The following is a 20,995-nucleotide window of genomic DNA, read 5'->3' as shown; positions in this document are numbered from 1 at the left end:
TATATATATATTTCAAATATATGTCATATGTTCATTCATTTTCAAATGTAATATTCATACATTCAATCACAATACACCTTAGTACTTGATATTTCTCAGGGTATATAATTGGCGAAAAGCCCTGCCATTCACGCTAATACATTCGTTCGTACAAAGATCTCTATACATTTAAAAATATTTATGGCCCTGAGCTATCGGAATGTGCCTACTGCCATGCCTCAAAGCTGCGCATAGGCTATTCGGGATATCGTATTTCTCACTTTGCAGTTTGTTCTTATATGTTCTACTGCGATTAAATCTCCAAACAGCGGACACCTGTGTGGTTTCACTCCAATTGGGAGGTGTCCGTGTGTGATATTCGTATGACCAATGCGCAGCCTGGTATGACCTTTTCCTTTTTAGACTCAGTGAGACCGATGTCTTTTTTATATTAATTATATAATTTAAATGTTTTCCTTTCGTTCCAGCGGATTCTCCATTTTGTTGTTATCGTTAATTGTTCCTTGTTTTCACTCCAGTTATTTAAAAAAATCTTGCTTTTGTATTATTCATCGCCAAGTTAACGATCCATTTATTAGAACTCAAAAATGCCAATGGAAATTTATTATCAGAATTAGGCAGTGGTGCTGGGTAAAAATCAGGTCAACATTCAATATCCGATTCTGAGGGCGATTTTGTGACAAACATGATCATTCTTTGCATTTTGAAAGTTGAAGGGAAGAAATTAATGTAAACAGGTTTCTGAGAACCAATTTCTAAATAAAATATTTTCGGTTTGTTGTAAAAATACGGCGAAATGAAATGGATCATTTTATTCATCGATAAAAGTGAGCTGATTACCATGTTTTGTAAGTCAATAAAGATTCTGAAAAAACCCTGATTTCTCAATATTTCTTTTAATGTCTGTACTTCTTTGCGATGGAACCTCTTCATTGGTTGTTAATGTAAATTCAAAAAGCTTTCAGTTCCAATAGATTTTCTTCTATTTGTGGAAGCCGCCTTTCATTCACCTCGTGAGCTGACACAAAACGCACTTTTTTTTAATGTCAAACTGATTAATGTTTAATGTAAATGGTTAATTTGAAATTAGGGATCCGTAACGTTTCCTGTTTTGCCTTTTATCAAACGGTTAATATAGGAAAGATGCACAGTTTCTGAAATATTATACGCCATAACTTGATATTTAATGGAACGAAACCGACCAATTTTCGCTCTGGCAAAAATGAGTTCAAACTAAAGAAACTTAGGATAAAATATTAACGAAATAAATTTTGGTGTAGCTTAAATTTATTTACACGTTTCATTTAATTAAAACTCAAAACTGAGTGGAAATTATTTTACGCTGCTTAATTGAATTAATGAAGACATCTCGCTCTCGACTTTTCGCCCTGCTGGGCATGGCATGAAATAGTGAGACGCTGAAGGGTTGAACTTTCAACAGTCGTAAAATACAGAAATTTTTCTATAATAAAAGAAGATAAAAAGTCTCAATTTGGTTTAAACTCTGTTTTTCTCAATATTATTTTGTACGTTAGTAAACTATATATTTTTTAAATTCCCTAATTTCGTGATCCGCTTGACCAATTAAATCATTACAATTAATTAAGGTTTTTAGTTGAGATGAAAAAAGTTAATGGCACGAGCGGGACTCGAACCCACGATATTCGGCTAGATACGCCACTGCTCTACCACTTGAGCTATCGTGACCTCGATCCACTCGGGCATCAACTTCCTATCTCAACCCCACCTTATGAGTTTTCCCTCCTTTTTGCCATTTTTCAAATTTGTCTTTTTTTCATCTCAACTAAAAACCTTAATTAATTGTAATGATTTAATTGGTCAAGCGGACCACGAAATTAGTGAATTTAAAGAATTAATATGAAGTACACTTCACTAAAGCCTGTAGCGAATTTTAGAGTCAGGAGATGGGGAGCAAGGTCGGGTTCGGGGTTCTGAAAAAGTTCCTCCAGTAGGGAAACAAGATTTTTATTTTCACAAGGTTACCCTTTTACATTCGTGAATATATGGTCAAACCAAATGAATAACTCTCCGGAGATAGGGGGGGCGAGCAAAGAAAAGGAAGCCTTCCTACCTTGCCCGAGGTGGTCCAATGTCCTCTGCTAGTCCCGTCCGGGTAACTTCCTCCTTTTTCTTCTCTGTTCTTTTCCTTGGTAATCCGTGCTTTTTCCTTTTCTCTGTCCGAGCGTCCAGTCACCTTCCGGCTAGGGAAACGAAATTNTATATTTTTTTTTTTATTTTTTTTTTTGTGTGTAAATTGTGGTGTACCCACTGGAGGCAGATGAGAAACGGTGTGAGTAAAGGATGAGGAAAAGGGCTACCCGAGGCTGACGTCACCTTGACGGCTGGCGTCACCTTGACGACGGCGAGATATCCTTATCTCCGCCGCGGAAGGTTAACGCCAGGCTAGCGTCCCGTGTCTGCCGCGCCGGTTCCGAGTTGCCAAAGGTATCGGGGAATCCTTTTTGGGCTTTCTGGGTACTGCAAGTGAAAGGAGGTGCCAGGGAAATCACGAGGACGAGGGCGAGGGCTTGGGAAAAAGATTCACCACAGGCGAAAGGAATAACATCCGACAAGGTACTCCCTCATGCCTTTGTTTTCATTTATGCATCAGCTAAGTTTTCATCGTATCCACCTTCAACTGATCCCCTGAGTTCCCGCTATCACTCTAAGTCCCTTGAAACTTCCCTTTTCGAATGGGCCCCATTTCCCGAAAATCCTTGTCCTCCTAATGGGCCTCCAATAAATATAAACACAACAAATTCGAAATGTAAACAACACCATAGCTAAAACCGAGTCAAAGGGAGAGGTAACCAGAGTAATCTCGCATTTTCATAACCTAATTATAAGCCAAACTTACGACCTACAGCCATTGGAATAATTTTTCCCCTCGTTATGCTACCGATCCGAAACAACAATCGCTCTAATTATCTAATTTTGTCTATCTCCGCTTTATCCTACTTTCGCTTTCTATTCATTTCATTTTATTCCTTTATGGTTATTGTGTTTTTATTACCCGTGGATGACTCTTGAATTTGCCTTATTATTTACTTCACTAATACATTTTTTCTTTTTAATATTATTGTTTTAAATTTATTTGACTATTGACATTGTTACTTTTATCGATAAATTTTCTCAATAAATTTAAAAGTACTAATTAAAGATATCACATTCAAATTGGCGGTCAAAACACGCTAAAAGTAAAAAAAAATATTTTGGCAGGAAACGAGCTCGAACTCGGTCTCTCCGGACCATGGGCACTATCACCACTACCACTACCTTCTCCTCTCTCTTTTCCTTTTTATTTTGTATACTGGGCCCCCCCAAAAAAAATTAAACGGTTTCGAACCTCATTCCGGTCCGCAAAAGGGAAACGCGCGGGTTTCCCTTTTGCATAAAACCGGGGTGCCCACGAGAATACACGAACGCCGGTACGCTTGCGATCGCTCGTAGGCACGAGGGAAACCCCAAGCGTAACTAGTTCAGTTTGGTACTCGGTCTTTTTATCCTCGATTCAGTAGCTATTGTGATATGGCTGTTCTGGGAAGAACAAAAAAAAAAAAAAAATCCAAAAAAATACTGATCATGCTACTAGACCGATTAAAGAAAAACTTAAATAACTAAGAGGAAAAAAAACTTCTTCACAGGCTTACTAAAATAAAATTGACAGTCGTAAGAGAATGAAATGAAAGTCAAAATCCGCTCAATTCCCCTTGCCCTAAACTCATCGCAGAATCACTCTGTCGGGCTTGTAAAGTTCGAAAAAAGGGAAGAAAATAAAAACCAAACCTCCGTCATAATCTAACGTTTTACTTAAAACATATATTATACCTAAATTGTCCCGTAATCAAAAACAAATTGACTGATAGAGTTAAAAAAAAAATATAATCGGATCCCTGTTTCCGTCCAGAAACCTAAACAAAACTAAATCATGGTTGCAAAACCTATTTCGATCATTGACAACCCAATAAACCCCTATCAATGAATTTCTAAAATAAAAAAAAAAAAAACTATCACTTATAAAACCTTTTTATGTCTAAAAGAAAACTATATACATATATACACTTGAGTCGCCCCCCGATTAGCGGGGCAGCCTATTCGAGCCTAAATACCATCCCCGAAAGGTTTGATCTGGGATATATGGGCTGAAGTCTTGCGGCTGGGATCGCTGACCAAGGAGACCTCGTAGGTTACGTCGGAAATGACTCGAGAGATCCGGTACGGCTCCGAGTATCGGTATGCCAACTTCGCTGCTATCCTTTTTTTCTTGTTACTCAGGACATACTGTTTCAGTAAAACTGTGTCCCCTATCTGCAGCTTTACGAATTTGTGTCTCTTGTCGTAATACCTTTTGGTCCTCTCATGAGCCTTTTGCAAATTGGCAACGACCTGTCCCCACACCTCTTTAGAAGTCAAGTCTGGCTCCTCAAGAAGGTCAGAGTTTATGTTCCATTTTAACTGTAGTGGGGTGACTAGGTCCCTTCCAAGGAACACTCGTGCTGGTGAGAAACCGGTGCTGGCATGAGTCAGTGAATTTAGGCTCAGTTGAATGAAACCCAAGCTATTCGCCCAATCTGTGTGCGCCCTCTGTGAAAGTATGATCAGGGAGCTGCGCAACGTCCGAATCACTCTCTCGGCTTGATTGGGGTTCGGGTGATGCGGGTGGAGCAAGACATGCTGGCACCCCAGCTTGAAAAGAAATTGGCGAAATTTCGGGCTACGGAAGATACTCGCCCTATCCGAGCATACGGCCGAGAAATAGCCGTGGGATGCGAAAATTCTTTCCTCCAATACCCGGATCGTCGTTTCAGTGGTCGCATTCCTCGTGGGAAACAGGAAAACGAAACGGCTGAAGGCATCAACCGCGACGAAAATGTACTGGTAGCCGAACCTCGTCGTGGGGAGTGGGCCAGCGTAATCAATGAATAGCTTCTCAGTCGGGCGTGTGGGTACGATAGATGACAGCCTTCCCTTGGCGACGTTCTCCACCTTCGCTCTCGCGCACGGCAAACACTCCTTGACCCATCTCTGAACGTCCGACTTCATGTTCGGCCAGTAAAAAATCCTCCCAACGCGATCTAACGTTCCTCGAATCCCTGGGTGCTGAGATACTTCACTGGCGTGGAAATAGTCGAGGATGGCCGCTTTCAACCGTTGGGGAGCCACTACCCTCAACTTCCGAGTTCGGGGCGACGTGTGCACCAGAATCCTGCCCTTGAGTCGGTAGTAGGATTCCTGTCCTCCGGCTTCCAACTTCTTGATGTAACCCGACAGGGTTGGGTCCGCTCTCTGGTCGTCAGGGAGTCCGGAAAAGAATTCGGGAAACGCTGGCAACAGTGAGTACAGGTGAGGACTGTCTTTCGGCGGTTGGTCGTTTTCCTCATTCCGAAACCCGAAGCTCCGGAGCGAGAGGGTTCCCTCAAGGCAGTCGGTCGGGGTGTCTCGGACCGGGAAACGCGAAAGGAAATCGGCTATGGTGTTCAACTTCCCGGGCAGGTGGACCACTCTATACCGAAACGGTAATAGGTGCATTATCCATCGGGCTGTCCGGCCCCTGATCGGCCCGTTCTGAGTGACGCTCTTCAAGGCGCTATGGTCGGTATAGAGAACAAACGGCCGGTGTTCCAGAAACGCCCTGAACTTCTGCGTCGCAAAAACCACCGCCAGCATCTCTAGCTCGTAGACGGAATAATTCTTCTCGTGCCTGTTGAGCATTCGACTTGCGTAACTGATCGGCCTCAGAGTCCCGTCCTCGTCGATTTGCCCCAGCATCGCTCCTAGCCCTAGCGCGGAACCGTCTGTGTAAAGAATAAATTCCTTATTGAAGTCCGGGATCCCCAATGTGCCGGAATTCGTTAGCCGGTCCTTCAACGTCTGGAACGCCGCCTGGCAATCGTGGTTCCAAGAGAACTCTACTCCTTTGCGCTTTAAGCGGTTCAGGGGTTCAGACAATTCTCCAAGGCCGGGTATAAAACGGGCGAAAAATCCGACAACCCCGAGAAAGCTGGCTATCTCCCTTTTCGTCCGGGGCGGGGGGATCGCGGTGATGGCGCGGATTCGGTCCGGGTGAATGTGTATGCCGCCTTCTCTGATCTGGTGTCCCAGGAACGTTACCTCTGCTCGCCCAATCTTTACCTTTTCGGGGTTGACCGTGAGCCCGGCATCTCTAAGTCGAGTGAAAACCACGTCGAGATGAGCTTTATGGTCGTCGGCTGTCTCCGAATAGACGAGTAAGTCATCGACGTAGACAATTAAGAAGCGGTAGAGGCAGTCGGAAAAGAGCCTGGTCACTAAATTTGTTAAGACCTGGGAAGACGTCGCCAAGCCCATCGGCAGTCTTCGGAAGGTGAAGGTCCCGAGAACGCAAGAAAAGGCGACGTACTTCTGTGACCGAGGCGTGAGGCCGATCTGATAATAAGACTGGTTGAGGTCCAACGTCGAGAAAATCCTGGCCCCTTTAAGATGGTGAAAAACAGTTTCGATCGTAGGCATCTGGCTGGCGACGTTCACGATTCTTTTATTCAATTCCCGGTAATCGATGACCATGCGATAGCTCACGGGACTCCTTCGGGCGAAGGCAGGGTCATCCGTATTCCCGGCTAGGGGCCTCTTTGGCACGAGAAAAGCCGGACTGGAGAACGGCGCCTCAGTTCTATAAATGACTCCCTTTTCTTGTAGCTTCTGGAGTTCCACTCTTAGAGCCGCAAGCTTAGGCGGGGGCAATCTGTATGATGGCAGCTTGATCTTAGACTCTTCTTTCACCTGCACATCGTATTGTACGAGGTCGGTGAAACCTAGTCTGTCTGTCAATACCTCGGGATACCGCTCCACCCAGGCTCTCCATAGATCGTCCCCTTTCGTCAGGTAGGCCCGAGGCCTCGGCCAACGCCCTCTCGACAGAGGGTAATCGACGCCAGGAGCGAAATTGAATGAATAAGTCCCGTCGGCCGGGTTGATCATAAGACCTACGGACCTCATGAAGTCGAAACCGATCAAGGCCGGTACCGAGAGGCTCCGCACTATTTCAAACGTGTACCTCCACGTGAAGTTAGCGAGCCTCAATCGCAGTTGGATCGGGCCAACCCCTTGGGCGATCTCGGCGTTCCCGACTGTTATTGCAAGAGAACGCGTGGGGCCTGCCCTTCCGAGTTTTCTTCTAATGAGGAAATGGGCGAATTTCTCGGAGACGCAACTAATCGAAGCCCCTGTGTCCACCAATACGCGGAATTGGTAATCTTTTATTTTTGCGTCTATTTCACTCCGGGGCTCGAAGGTCTCTGGTCTTAGTTTGCATGGGGATCTAGCGGGCACAGGCCTGGCTGACCCCCGAACGGCGGGTTTTTTGATTCCCCCAGTTGGACGGAGCCTATGGGCACTTGGACCAGCTGGTACCCCGGTTCGGCTACAGCGTCCCACTTCGGAGGCCAAGTCTGCTGGCCTCGGCTTTCCTTCTTCACTTGTGAAGTCCTCACCTCAGTGGACCTTCTCTGGCGATTACGGCGACCACGGGAGCGCCTTTTGGGCCGGTACTCCTCCGACCCGCTTTTCTCGGAGCCCGACCCCGATTCTTCTGAGGCTTGGAGAACATGCACCCGGTGGTCGTTTGCTCTCCTAGGTGGGCGACTCCATTTACGGCCCGTTTCACCCTCGATTTGCCCTTTCCATGGCTGCTGTGACCTTAGTGGCCTCGGGGCCTCGCGAACTTGCCATCGGCCCTCATAAGGTTCTCCCCGTGGTAGATCCGCCCGCCGGTTAGTCTGGTTCCACCTTCCTTGATCTCTCAGCTGTCTGGGAACGAGTGCCGGCTGGTGATGGTGATCGGCCATCGGGTTTCTCCGTCGAAGGTATTCCCTGAATTCATCATGCGGCCGGAGGGACGCATTTCCCCTATGGGTCATTGCAGCTCTCTCAACCCTCCATACGAGCTCGTACAATCCTTCCAAATCTCGTGGGGGCTCGCCAGACGGGAAACAGAAACACGTTCGAGTAAAGGCGTTAGCCTGCGTGACGGCGAGCTCAATCACGTCCGCAGGCGATACGCACTTTAGTACGTACGCCGCCCTCACTAAGCCATCGACGTAGTCGCTGAAACGTTCGTCCTCCGCCTGCACTCGATAAATCTTCTCGATCATTAGGGTCATTCTCGCCCGGGCAGATAGGAGGTCGTCGACGAGGGCTCTGCGGAGGGTCTCCCAACTTAGATGTGGGCTTCCGGCTATCCCTCGGAGGATTTGGCCCTCCGAACCGCCTGACTTTACCGCTATATGAAACAGGACTTGTCTAAGTGATCGCGGGGCGATCTCTTGGATTTCCCAAATCCTCGTTAGGAAATCAAAAATCCTGAACGGGTCGCCGGTGTTCAGCCGGGGCATCGCCTGAACCAACTCGACGACTGTCTGGGGCAGCTTCTCCACTTTCCCCAACTCGTGAATGGCGGTTTCCCTCAGCGACGATGCAAAAGGCGGCTGAAAGGACGGCGGCGACGTCGGCACTGTAAATGCCGGGTGTGTCGACGGAGCCTGAGGGGGTGGAAGGTCGAACACGTTCCTCTTGGTCCTCTCCGCCGAGAAAGGGGCTCCGACTGCCGTAACACTCCGTGGGGCCATGGTCGGCCGAACCTCCTCTATTTCTAAGTCCGTCGGTACCTCCGACGTCGCTGGGTCGGGTTCTGTGGGAGGTTCGCTGGCTTCCATTCCCTTCTGAGTCTTCCCGGTAGTTCTTCTCCGCCTCCTCACAGTCGGCTGTGCCGGGGGCGGGTCTCTCGCATCCTGGTCCTTGATTGCCAGTTCCTCGAAGAAAGTCGAGAGCCGGGCTACCTGCCTCGTAGTTTCGTACAGTGGAGAGGCGGGGTTCTGAGGATCGAGCAGTTTCCTAAGGTCGGCGACGGTAAGAACCCTGTCATCCGGATTCTGGGTGGGTTCCGGTTGCCCAACCGGGGTTGAACTCTCGCGGTCCGGGGAGTGACTCCCGAGGTCGGCAAGCTCCTCCTTGTCCACGCTGGTCGCACCTGACCTAGCTCCTCTCCTCCTCGAGGTCATGACGTCAGTCCACAGGAATATATCTGCACGATCTGGCTTGAGCACGCAGTGCGAAGGTCCGAAAGCAATCTAAATATCCGACGGAATAAGGAAAAAAGAGAAAAGAAAAACAACGAAAAACACGCCAAAATAACAGAGGAAGAACCCTGCTGGAATGAAATAAAGTAAAATAATACCTATTTCCTCTAAAATATAAGCAACAGAAATTATCTCGCCGGTGCCTCCAATTCTCCCCTGTAGCGAATTTTAGAGTCAGGAGATGGGGAGCAAGGTCGGGTTCGGGGTTCTGAAAAAGTTCCTCCAGTAGGGAAACAAGATTTTTATTTTCACAAGGTTACCCTTTTACATTCGTGAATATATGGTCAAACCAAATGAATAACTCTCCGGAGATAGGGGGGCGAGCAAAGAAAAGGAAGCCTTCCTACCTTGCCCGAGGTGGTCCAATGTCCTCTGCTAGTCCCGTCCGGGTAACTTCCTCCTTTTTCTTCTCTGTTCTTTTCCTTGGTAATCCGTGCTTTTTCCTTTTCTCTGTCCGAGCGTCCAGTCACCTTCCGGCTAGGGAAACGAAAATTCCCCCTCTCTCCGCCTTTTCCGGATATATCTTCCTTCCCCCACTCCCGGTGGATGCGGACGCCCTCCATGGGCAGAACCCATGGGGGGGGGATAAGTGAGATAGGGGCGGTGATGAGGCCCTGGATAGGGCCGTCTGTGGTGGTTCCTCTGGGTCACCACAAGCCATTTCAATTGTCGTCGAAAATCCAAACCGATTACACGACATTTGAAAATTTTTGTTTGTCACTGGTACTTTTTCGGCCTAGAAATTCAAAATAGATCCAGTCGAGATTTCTAAGCTTTCTTGGTTTTCCAAGATCAAACAGCGCGACTAATCACATACAGGGATTTTCTCAGGATTACTTCCGCACTGGTCCAAACCGGCATTAAAGCTCCTTCTAATAACACACTCAACCCCGAACTTATCGTCGAGGCCTTGAGGATTAGGGTAAATTAGACTGTAGAGAAACGCATTGGGTTTGATAGGCAAATTAACCAAGTTTTATCTTGAATTTAAGTTCAGAAAGATTTCTGCTAATTATTTATTGAATTTTTTTCATCAAACAATAGTGAGAGAGACAGGTTATTAATTCGTCAAATTGTGTTGGATGGTCTGCGCGTAAATGGCGACGACGGTTTGATCAAAATTGATCACCACTGGGCCACCTATCCGGCTTGTTCTCCTGTCACAGGCGTACCATCATCAATGAAGGAGATGGCATTAAGACGAAAGGCGAGATTAAACGGACCAGGGGTGATCAATTTTGATCAAACCGCTGTCGAATGGGAAGAAAAGTTCCAATTCAAATGATTTTGAACTAAATCTAAGTATTACAGATAAAGATATTAGTTATCTACTAATTTTTTAAAATGTAATACATAGTTTTTTAATTTTGCAATTTTATGCTAAATTAAAGTTCGCCTTAAAGTACAATTTTCCCAAAAATGGAATATACTTTTTTTAAAAACAAAATCTAGGTGCAATATAAAAATGAATCTGTACAACAATGCCAGTGTTTAATAACAAAACTAGTTGTTTTTGAAAGGATTATTGAACAATCAAAATAATCGTTGAATCCACGGAAATAAGGAAGTTTGGAAGTTTACCTATACAGTCAGGAGGTTAAATTAATGCATGATATTATTTTTAATAAAGGTAAACAAAATGAGACCTGCAATAAAAAAACAAGGCAAAATAATGAAAGCAAATAAATAGCATTTCGGTATTAATTATGACTTCTGTAGGATTATTTATTACTATATTATTATGAATATATATTATTTATGACAGAGCATGAATGTACTGAACTTTCTGTGGTGTTTAGTGACCGTTAGTTAATGATTATTTGAAGATCGTGAGATGCGGTCTGGTGTGACGTAGTTTTTAGAAAAAGATTTTCTTTGTCGTGCCAACGTTTCGATCTTTATTGAGATCATCATCAGGACTCAAAAGTTTGTTTTATGTGTAGATGTGTCATTTTTGTGTGTAGTGTTCAGAGTGCAGTTCTTAGGCACTCTCAACAGGACACACAAGAACGACATATCTACACGGAAAACAAACAATCTGAGCCCTGATGATGATCTCAAGAAAATCGAAACATTTATTAGATTTCGTGGTCCGATTGACCAAATAAATTCTTTTCAATTAATTAGGGCTTTGGTTGAGATAAAAAATTCAGTGCCACAAGCGGGATTCGAACTCACCACCTTCGGCTAAATACGGCGTTGCTCTACCACTTGAGCTATCGTGACTTCGATCCACTCGGACACTAACTTCCCGTCTCAACTCCACCTTTTGAAAAATGGCAAAAAGGAGGGAAAATTCAAAAGGTGGGGGAGAGATGGGAAGTTAGTGTCCGAGTGGATCGAACTTCGAAGTCACGATAGCTCAAATGGTAGAGCAGCGGCGTATTTAGCCGAAGGTCGTGGATTCGAATCCCGCTTGTGACACTGAATTTTTTATCTCAAGTACAACCTTAATTAGTTGAAAAAATCGAAACGTTGGTACGATAAAGAAAATGTTTTTCTACAACCTACGTCACATCAGACCGCATCTCACGAACTTCAAACAATCATCGTACTGAACTTTAATTTTCTTCCAGCTGGAGGTTACAACTGCCATATTCGATAAGTGTCAGTTCTGTAAGTAGGTAGGTGGATTAAACAAAATTGTTAACTTGTGAGTTGTTGAGTTCTCTGTATTGCATAATAACAGTTTCAAAGTCCTGATGATAGTTATAATCTCCCTCAAAGGCTTATAAGGAACTGAATGTTTTGCTTTCTTTCAAATTGGCTTAATTTTTGATTTCTTCAAACAAAATTATAATAATAAATGCTGATACAAATTTTTTCTATAATCCTTTATTTATATAATACAAATTATACTTACCTAGGTTCGTCAGACTGTGTTCTCTGTATAGGTTCGTGTATTTCTAAGGGCGGTATGTTTGGAGGGGAAGTGGCGAATTTTCCGACTTCCGAGTAGCTTTTCATTAACTGTCTTGTCGGCCCTTTTTCCCCGTTCGTTTGAGCACCCTGCGACACCATCCTCACCTAAATACAAAGCGGATTAGTTCTGCTGACGAAGCTGTCGGTCTTTGTTAAAAACAACGGGTAAAGTTATCGATTAAGAAGTTACTCAGTTTCCTCACCCTTTGGACAGTTCTTGGGCTGAGGGAGAGATAATTCGGAGGTAATGGCTTTCTTCCTAGGCACACTTCCGTCTGGGTCGCTTGAGTTTTCATAGGTGCCCTCTTCGCTTTTTCTAGACCCAAGAAAATTTTTGTACAACAACTTTAACAAAAATCCAACACGATGTGCAATAAAAGCCTTCAAAACATCAATAGTTAAGTATTTTGCAAATAAATGATAGTAGTTTTTGTATATGTATTTATATGTATTAAATATTTATAATTATTCAGAAATCGTGAGATGCGGTCTGGTGTGATGTAGGTTTCAGAAAAACATTTTCTTTATCGTGCCAACGTTCCGATCTTTATTGAGATCATCTTCAGGGCTCAAAGTGTTTGTCTTCTGTGTAATTGTGCCATTATTGCGTGTGTGGGCACTCTCAACACGACAGCACAATTACACAGAAGACAAACACTTTGAGCCCTGAAGATGATCTCAATAAAGATCGNTTCTAAAAATTCTGAATTCTACTCAGACGGAATTAATAAGTTACCAACACGTTGGGAGAAATGTATTGAGAGTATGGGAAATTATTTTGATTAAAGAACATTGCTTTAAAGTAACTAGTTTCTTTTTTTTTGTTTAATACCAAAATCCTGCATTATTTTCCGGACAACCCAATAATATTATTTCCAAATGATTTCAATGTTTCTGTTTGTGCATCCGTCATGAGGATCAAGAGAAAATCTTTTATGAGAAGGGGTGGATTCTGCTTACACAGCATACCTTGACTTTTATACAATCTCACATTGTGCCGCCGATCATAGACACTTCATGTACCCAACGGTCAACGCTCGGTGCGTCATTGGCATGTCGGACCGAATCTGTCAAGTTAAAATCTCTTTCAATATTAAAAATATCCTTGCGTGTCAGGAGGTCTATTCGTTTCAGATTTTCACTGAGGACATCACTTAATCAAAAATAGCACCGAATAGTATCTCAATATATCTCTTCGATGCTATTTTAAGGCGATGATATGGCCCACGTGAATTTTTGCATAGTTAACTTTTATTATTCACGGCTGGACAAAAGCCGTTTATTTGGTTTGTTCCTAGGTTATTAATGTGTCTTTTTACTATAGATGATATATTTACTTTTTGTATCATTTTCTATTGTATCTTTCCAACTGTCAAATTCAGAAATAACAATTATCATGAAATATTTTAAATGAACAATAATGTATTGTTTTGTACCTTTCGCGCAAATCGGACGGGCAAACTGTTGCTGAAGTTGTCGGCTTTTTAGTAATTTTTTCATTTATATTTTGTTGAAAATTTACAGTCACCATCTTGGCAAATCAGGTCCTGATTATCATTGTGAGGGATGCGCACTTAGGTCGACTTTATTTTTATACTGGTTTTCGCACACGTTACAATCAAATATTTGTCGTAATTCGTGGCTTTGTAAATATTTATTTTAAAGAATATTGTGTTGCCAGTTGTTTTTGGCAAGAACATGAAAGCTTAGCTTAAAAGAACGACTGGAACCGCCGGGAGTATCGGAATCTTTTTGGATCACGTACCATATCTCAAAAATTGTAACTTAAAAAATTATTATCCGTACATAATAGGGTCAAACCCAAAATATCAAACAGTAGACAGTTCAAAACGTGCAAGCCAAAGACAATCCAAGAGTATTTACTATTTCCACAATGACAAAACCGTAACCAACATCCGTGAAAGAAGAATGGGAATCTGGCTGGTCAGCAGGCTTACAGGCTATGGTAGGAAAGCCTTGGTGGGGGACTTGGCATGGTGGGGTGCTTAGTGCTTACTGCTTGATACCCATCGCAATCTTCCAGAATCTAGTGGAAAACACACTATTGTGGTATTATTAGATGTTAAAAAAAACTTTCGACTCTATGTGAAACAAACAATAGTTTAATTTTAAAGTTAAATTAGTTCAGTTTCTCCAACGGCTTGTTACAATGATGCCACTGATATACTCACACAACAGTTTTTGTTTTGTATTTATTAACCAAAATATTAAAGATAATATTGTAATTGTAAACCTCCAAGAATATTGAGTACAGTGTGGTGAATGGTGTCAGGTGTGTAAGTAATAGCGCGAATGGAGGGCTCCTTCCCCACTCACCCCGAGAGATGGAGAAACTGGGGCAATCTGAATGATGCCTAGTGTGTTTGAATGAAGTTGATTACTTCGGGGTATTGTGAATGGACTCTAGTGTGTAGGTATTAGCTAGAATGGAGGGGCTCCTTCCACTCACACCCCTTGTAAAATCGAGTATTCTGGGGGAAGTGAATGACGTCTGGTGTGTATGAATGCAATTTATTAGCGTGAATGTGGGGTATGTGAATGACGTCTCGTGTGTAGAATGAAATTTATTAGCGTGAATGCGGGGTATGTGAATGACGTCTGGTGTGTATGAATGCAATTTATTAGCGTGAATGTGGGGCATGTGAATGACGTCTCGTGTGTAGAATGAAATTTATTAGCGTGAATGCGGGGTATGTGAATGACGTCTGGTGTGTATGAATGCAATTTATTAGCGTGAATGTGGGGCATGTGAATGACGTCTCGTGTGTAGAATGAAATTTACTAGCGTGAATACGGGGTATGTGAATGACGACTGGTGTGTATGATTGCAATTTATTAGCGTGAATGTGGGGCATGTGAATGACGTCTCGTGTGTAGAATGAAATTTATTAGCGTGAATGCGGGGTATGTGAATGACGACTGGTGTGTATGAATGAAATTTATTAGCGTGAATGCAGGGCATATGAATGACGTCTTGTGTGTATGAATGAAATTTACTTGCGTGAATACGGGGTATGTGAATGACGACTGGTGTGTATGAATGGAATTTATTAGCGTGAATGCGGGGTATATGAATGACGTCTGGTGTGTATGAATGGAATTTATTAGCGTGAATGCGGGGCATGTGAATGACGTATGGTGTGTATGAATGGAATTTATTAGCGAGAATGCGTAATGTTTGCTTGTCTATTATATATGTACAGTTTCATCCTTGACTGACGATGACCTGAGGTCTCAACAGTTGTCGGTGCAACAAGATGGAAAAACGAGAGAGTCGTTTACCTTAACACTCAAAGCATAATTAACTTGGCTGCCATGTTAAAAAAGGAAAGGAGAAGATAATTTGAAACAAACGTATTAATAAACTTAAATGAACTTAATAGCTTTTATAAACTAGGTTTCACAAAGTCGATGTTTTATTAATATGTTACTTTTTCTTAATAATGTTTCCCTATTTTCTCTCAAGACCTTGTCTATTGTTTAGATGTTATTTCCTTTTTCGCAACTATCCGACGTCCTGGAATTCAACGTCTTCCTTCATGATCGACCGGTTTGTCTGCACGAGTATTCTTCCCGGTGAAGCACTGAACTCTGACTTTTCCGACTGCAATTTACCAGATGAACTCACCCCCTGCCGCCCCTTGTGATTTTAAGGGCAAGTGATAAACTGCGATTTAAGCCTCCTCCTAATACGAGGATTTCAGTTGCCGACACGGCGACACGCAATCCGAACCGCGCCCTCGTTTTACAAACATGACGTACAGGAAATACGGAGCATTACACTAATTGTAAAGCATTGTAAATATTTTTATTCCTGGACTCTGGAAGATTACGATAATCTTCTCTCATTACAAGGTATTGCTATAAGGTAATACAAAAGAAGAACCTTGGTTGGTTGATTTTTAATTAGAATTATAACGAAAAAAATACGATGCATGATTGTGAATGGAAAAGTAAGAACTAGGATTTTCATCTTTCCTGGGTTTAAATTGTTCTTCAAATGGCTGCGTAGAAATTGTGTGTGTGTGTGTGTGTGAGAGAGAGAGAGAGAGAAAGAGAAAGAGGGAGTGATGTAGATTGAGAAAGAAATATTTACATAGATAAATATACTGGTAGATAGATAAAAAGAGAGGAATATAGAGCGAGAAAGAGTGATAGAGATTGATTGGTAAAAAGTTTGGTGTGGAAATGTAATTTGTTAGCGTGAATGGAGATATTATTTCCTGAACCACCACACGAAGGAATGTGGCGTACATTGGGACCATGTAAATGAAGTCTGGTATGTGAAAGTTATATATTAGTGTGATAAGAGGGGCTAATTGCGTAATGACCCTGAAGATGTCGACTAATCTGTGATATCGTCTGGAGTCAGGTGTGAATGAATGTATTAGCGTAAATCGAGAGGCCCTTCACAACTTACTTACATCGCGTATTCAGAGAAACTGTGATTGATGTCTGGCGGGTCTTTGGAAAGAGGGAATGATAAAAAGTGATAGTGCCTGAGTGAAAAAAAAGAAAGATAATTAATGAGAGAGAGAGAGTGTGTGTGAGAGAGAGAGAGAGAGAGAGAGAGAAAGAGAGAGAGAGAGACAGAGAGAGACAGAGAGAGTGAATACTTGTGCGTAAAAAGTATCATACTCCACACTTTGTATTACTTTGGTTAATTCGTGTTATGTAAGCTATATTGTACTTACTAATGTTCTTACCTAAGACTATAACTTTTGGCATTTCGGAAGATTTTTTACCATCGATGAGTCGTTCTTGACTACAGGACGTGATACAGCTTCCACTTCCGAAACTTACTGTATCGTCGAATGACTGCATCGTGTGAGATCTTGCAAAGCTAACGTGCTTTGGCCTGTGAAAAATTCAAAAGTTCGTATTAATTAGAATGCAATTATGTTAGGCTTTATGTGCCTGTAGGCGTGTGTACAACCTATGTACAATCGGTGCCATGAGTGGAGGTGGTGGTGGAGGTGGAAGGATGTGCGGATGTGCCGGGCACGGTTCATGCCGTCCAAGCAGGTATTCTGTACTATAGCTAAGGTACCTTCGAGGATAGCCGTCGAAATCCCTTACCGACCTGGGCCTTTCCTGTCGGAGAGAAAATTTGATTTATAACCCGATCTATGATAATTTCGATATTGTCGCTTACAATCCGGCAAGGTTCGTCGTCTTCGGGCAACCAGGCGTACGGGTCGTAGTAGTACGACTTGGGTCTCGGAGGAGGGTAGGCGTGTACGGGGTACGGCGGTATCCATCTCGGAAACGGAGCGTACTCCGTTACTGGACGCCGTACCAGTTCCGCGAGATTTTCATCCGAAGGTACCCGGCGTCGAACACAAACGGTTAACAGGCTCGGACTACGAGAACTGCACGATGAATCCTAAACATACAATACTTGTTGACTACCGCACGTGATAATCATGTGAATGGACAAACCTGATAGGAAGATAAGCACCCGAAGAGTCCTGAGGACGTGTCTTCTAAACCTAAAAGCTGTCGATCGTTGATGCAATACTGCTCTCTTATGTCCTGTTTCGAATAAAGAGGAGTACCTCTTTTGAGCCTTCCTGACTGTTTTCTTCTGCCCATCGTCTCGTCCTCTGATTCGTAAGTTGTTGGTTCAGCGACGTGTATGTCAGCCTGATAAAACACGTTTAAGGGAGTAAAGAAATTATAGTTAAGCGTCTAGATAAAATATAAAAAAATACTAGATTAAAGATTTATCATGAGAACGTTTAAGAAAAACCTAATAAATAAATGGAGAGTTGAGAGATTTTACTTTTTAAATATTTGAGCAAAAAAGAAAAAGGTTTTAGAAAACAATATGTTGGCAATGTTGCACACAATATTATGATTTTTTTTGACATAATAATAAAATTTGTTTTAGTTTAGGTGGAATTACCTGAATGGAGACATCATTAAGTGCATGGGGAGATCTTGCAGACGCATAATTGCCATCTTTTAGTATTCGGCCACCTGAAAAAAATACATTTTATTAACATCAGTATCTTTTTAAGAACAAATGTAAGAATAATTGCATTCCTGAAACAAAATTAAAATTGTCGTTTTATTTTTTAATGTTATAATTAAACCAACAACAAATGGGTTAGACTGGCATATCGTACACAACTTCACACCTCTCAGTGTAAGACAAAAAACGAAAGTAAATAAATCTGTGGACGAGTAAAAAGTCGTTCTTTTAAACTGGACATAAACGTTTGAAACGAGTCTACTTAAAATTGAATTGGTTAAGGTTAAATGTTCCTTATTTCTATGCATTTTTCATATATGTAAATTCAAACCATGTTAATGTCCGTATTTATTTTTCATAACGAAGTTCTCGCACTTCTGGCATTTTTTCAACTATATATGATTAACGTCTGCAAATGTTTAAAAAATAATTAATTGGTTTTCACTAGCTGGTTGGGATATTGATTCAACAAAGTGTGAAAGAATAGGTCATTTCATTTAAAAACGAAACACCTTGGTTTAATATATGCTGCAAGTCATTGTTCCGTGCTGATAACCCAGACACCACCTGACCTTGGTCTCCTGATATATATTTATTGAAAGATTAATAGATAATGACTTGTCAGTTGAGAAGTGTTGTTTTACAACTTGTTTCAATTCGTAACAAGTAACACCAAAATAGGAAATATATAATACACAATTGAAAACAGTAGCATAGAAAAGCGGTGGTCAACATAGAGCAAGAACATTATTGTGCCTACGCTCCCTTGAGTCACTCAAATGTTTCTTTCCTCATGGGAACCTGACGGCGTGGAGTCATTGCCAACTTTAATATCATCTGTAAACTGCTTTCCCTCAAAATACGAGCTACTCTTTTTTAACCTTTTACACCACACACCTCCAATTTACTGGAATGAATTTCATGACGAACCTGGTCCTTACACAAATGCAGATGTTTTCGTCATCCCATCATTTAAAGAACATGATTAGTCAAGTCAAAATGTGTGGTGTTTTTTCATCTATCTTTTAGATAGCAAAAAGTAACTCGTGCTAGTATTTACAAATTTTAGTAATCTTACTAATGCAGTAGTCCTTTATGTTATGTCGATTATGCACTGCCCCATAAAAAAAGTGGCGCACTGTGAAATTTTGATTTCTTTTTTAATTTGACAATGTTTTGGTCATATTTTTTGTTTTATTACTCTAAAATAATTATTTAGAAATTGTGAAATGCCGACTGGTGTGACGTAGGTTTCAGAAAAACATTTTCTTTATCGTACCAACGTTTCGATCTTTATTGAGATCATCTTCAGAAACGTTGGCACGATAAAGAAAATGTTTTTCTAAACCTACGTCACACCAGACCGCATCTCACGATTTCCGAATAATCGTCGACTAACAGTCACTGATCACCACACATTATACGCAGTATCAATTGTTTTAAAAAAAAATATTGTCTCCAATCTTTTGTTTTGTTATTTTTCAAAATTACTTAATTAAACATTCCTTCGGTAAAAACATAATAATTTTTATTAAATTTTAATGCAAATAAAAATAAAATAAAAATGCTAGGGACACACCAGACCGCACCTCACGATCTTTTGAAAAACATTTTCTTTATGGTCCCAACGTTTCGATCTTTATTGAGATCATCTTCAGGGCCTGGGATTTACAAAAATTGTTTAAATTTAACAATATATGTAAATCCCAGGTCCTCTCAATAAATATCGAAAAGTTGGTACGATAAAGAAAATGCTTTTCTGAAACCTACATCACTCCAGACCGCATATCAGGATTTCTGAATAATCATCGACTAACGGTCACTAATCACAACACATCTCTAAAATCATTTAATATTTATAATTAGATGGAAAGTATTTGTTTTTGCCGCCGATAATGAGGTAGAACCGCTTTATCTGATTTAAAATCTCCTCAATGTTAATCATCAACAAGGGCATTGAATCCTTTAAAAATGCCTTTATTCAGTGGCTTTATTGGTGGCACAAAACAAAACGATTGCAAAAATGCCCATAATCAGCGAGGAAGTCGCCCGTGCCATTGTACTCGTTGAGGATGGAAGAAATCAGCATTATCTTGCAAAAGTTTAGGTTTGCATAAAACGACGGTTGTCGGGCATTCAGTGGTACCGGGAGATTGCAAGGTGTACTCGGAGATTAGGATGGGGATGCCCAAAAGCCAAGGGACCAGCTGACGACTGATTTATCAGATTTCACACTCTGATATCGCTGTTCCATTCTGCAACGTCTCCAAGACTTCCAACTGTGCGGGATGTGTAAACACTGTAATGTATACAGTAAGAAGGAGGCTGGCAGAAGTGAGTGTACATCCTATAAGGGCATCAAACGGTCCAGTGCTTACCAGAGATCATCGTTTGCAGAGTTTGCCCGTCATTGGGCGGAAACAGTAATGAAGGAACTTATGTTTTCAGATGAGTTTTCTCTCCATTCAACAGACGGCCTTTTTCGAGTTTATCGAGCAGCTGCAGAGTTCTACAACCAACACAACATTGACTGAAGAGGATCGTTTGGAGGTGATTAAGTTATGGTGTGAAGTGGAATTTCTTTGGAGGCTGAAACTGAATTACACGATTCTAATAGGACGTCACTTAATGCAGAAATCTACGTGACAGAAATTCTTGAGGAATATGTGACGCCATTTGCTCCGTTTATTGGCTAGCAATTTTTGTTTATGCAAGATAATACAAGACCAACTGTCGACACCAGTGTTACGCAGTACTTCCGACATGTCAACCTTTACATCCTAAGACGCCCAGTATTCCTGATTTAAACCCCATTGAGTACGGGACGGAGCTCGTTCGGTGGGTAAAACGAAGAAATAACCCTCCTACAGCCTTAGCTGGGCTGAAAGTTACTTTAGTTGAGATTTGGGATGCAATTTCTCAAGACCTGGTTAAACGCTTA

The 20,995-nt window shown here is 42.0% G+C and overlaps 1 protein-coding gene across 5 annotated transcripts in view; it reads right to left on the bottom strand.

Moving 5' to 3' along the window:
* The window catches only part of LOC106669477, a 43,748-nt gene extending 23,228 nt beyond the window's left edge, over positions 1 to 20,520 (bottom strand). For all 5 annotated transcript variants that reach the window (XM_024228974.1, XM_024228976.1, XM_024228977.1 and 2 more), the window contains exons 1-8: positions 20,433 to 20,520; positions 17,986 to 18,059; positions 17,520 to 17,723; positions 17,233 to 17,463; positions 17,014 to 17,171; positions 16,784 to 16,935; positions 12,260 to 12,372; positions 11,998 to 12,161 (exon numbers count right to left, since the gene is read on the bottom strand). In XM_024228974.1, coding sequence (XP_024084742.1) covers positions 11,998 to 12,161; positions 12,260 to 12,372; positions 16,784 to 16,935; positions 17,014 to 17,171; positions 17,233 to 17,463; positions 17,520 to 17,723; positions 17,986 to 18,059; positions 20,433 to 20,442 — 1,106 coding nt within the window. In that variant the 5' untranslated portion in view covers positions 20,443 to 20,520. The remainder of the gene's footprint in view (positions 1 to 11,997; positions 12,162 to 12,259; positions 12,373 to 16,783; positions 16,936 to 17,013; positions 17,172 to 17,232; positions 17,464 to 17,519; positions 17,724 to 17,985; positions 18,060 to 20,432) is intronic.
* Positions 20,521 to 20,995: the final 475 nt, after the last annotated feature.

Source organism: Cimex lectularius, unplaced genomic scaffold (assembly GCF_000648675.2).
Source record: "Cimex lectularius strain Harlan isolate CLEC.00 unplaced genomic scaffold, Clec_2.1 scaffold128, whole genome shotgun sequence".
Classification (NCBI taxonomy): Eukaryota; Metazoa; Arthropoda; class Insecta; order Hemiptera; family Cimicidae; genus Cimex; species Cimex lectularius.
This window is presented reverse-complemented; position numbering and strand designations above follow the sequence as displayed.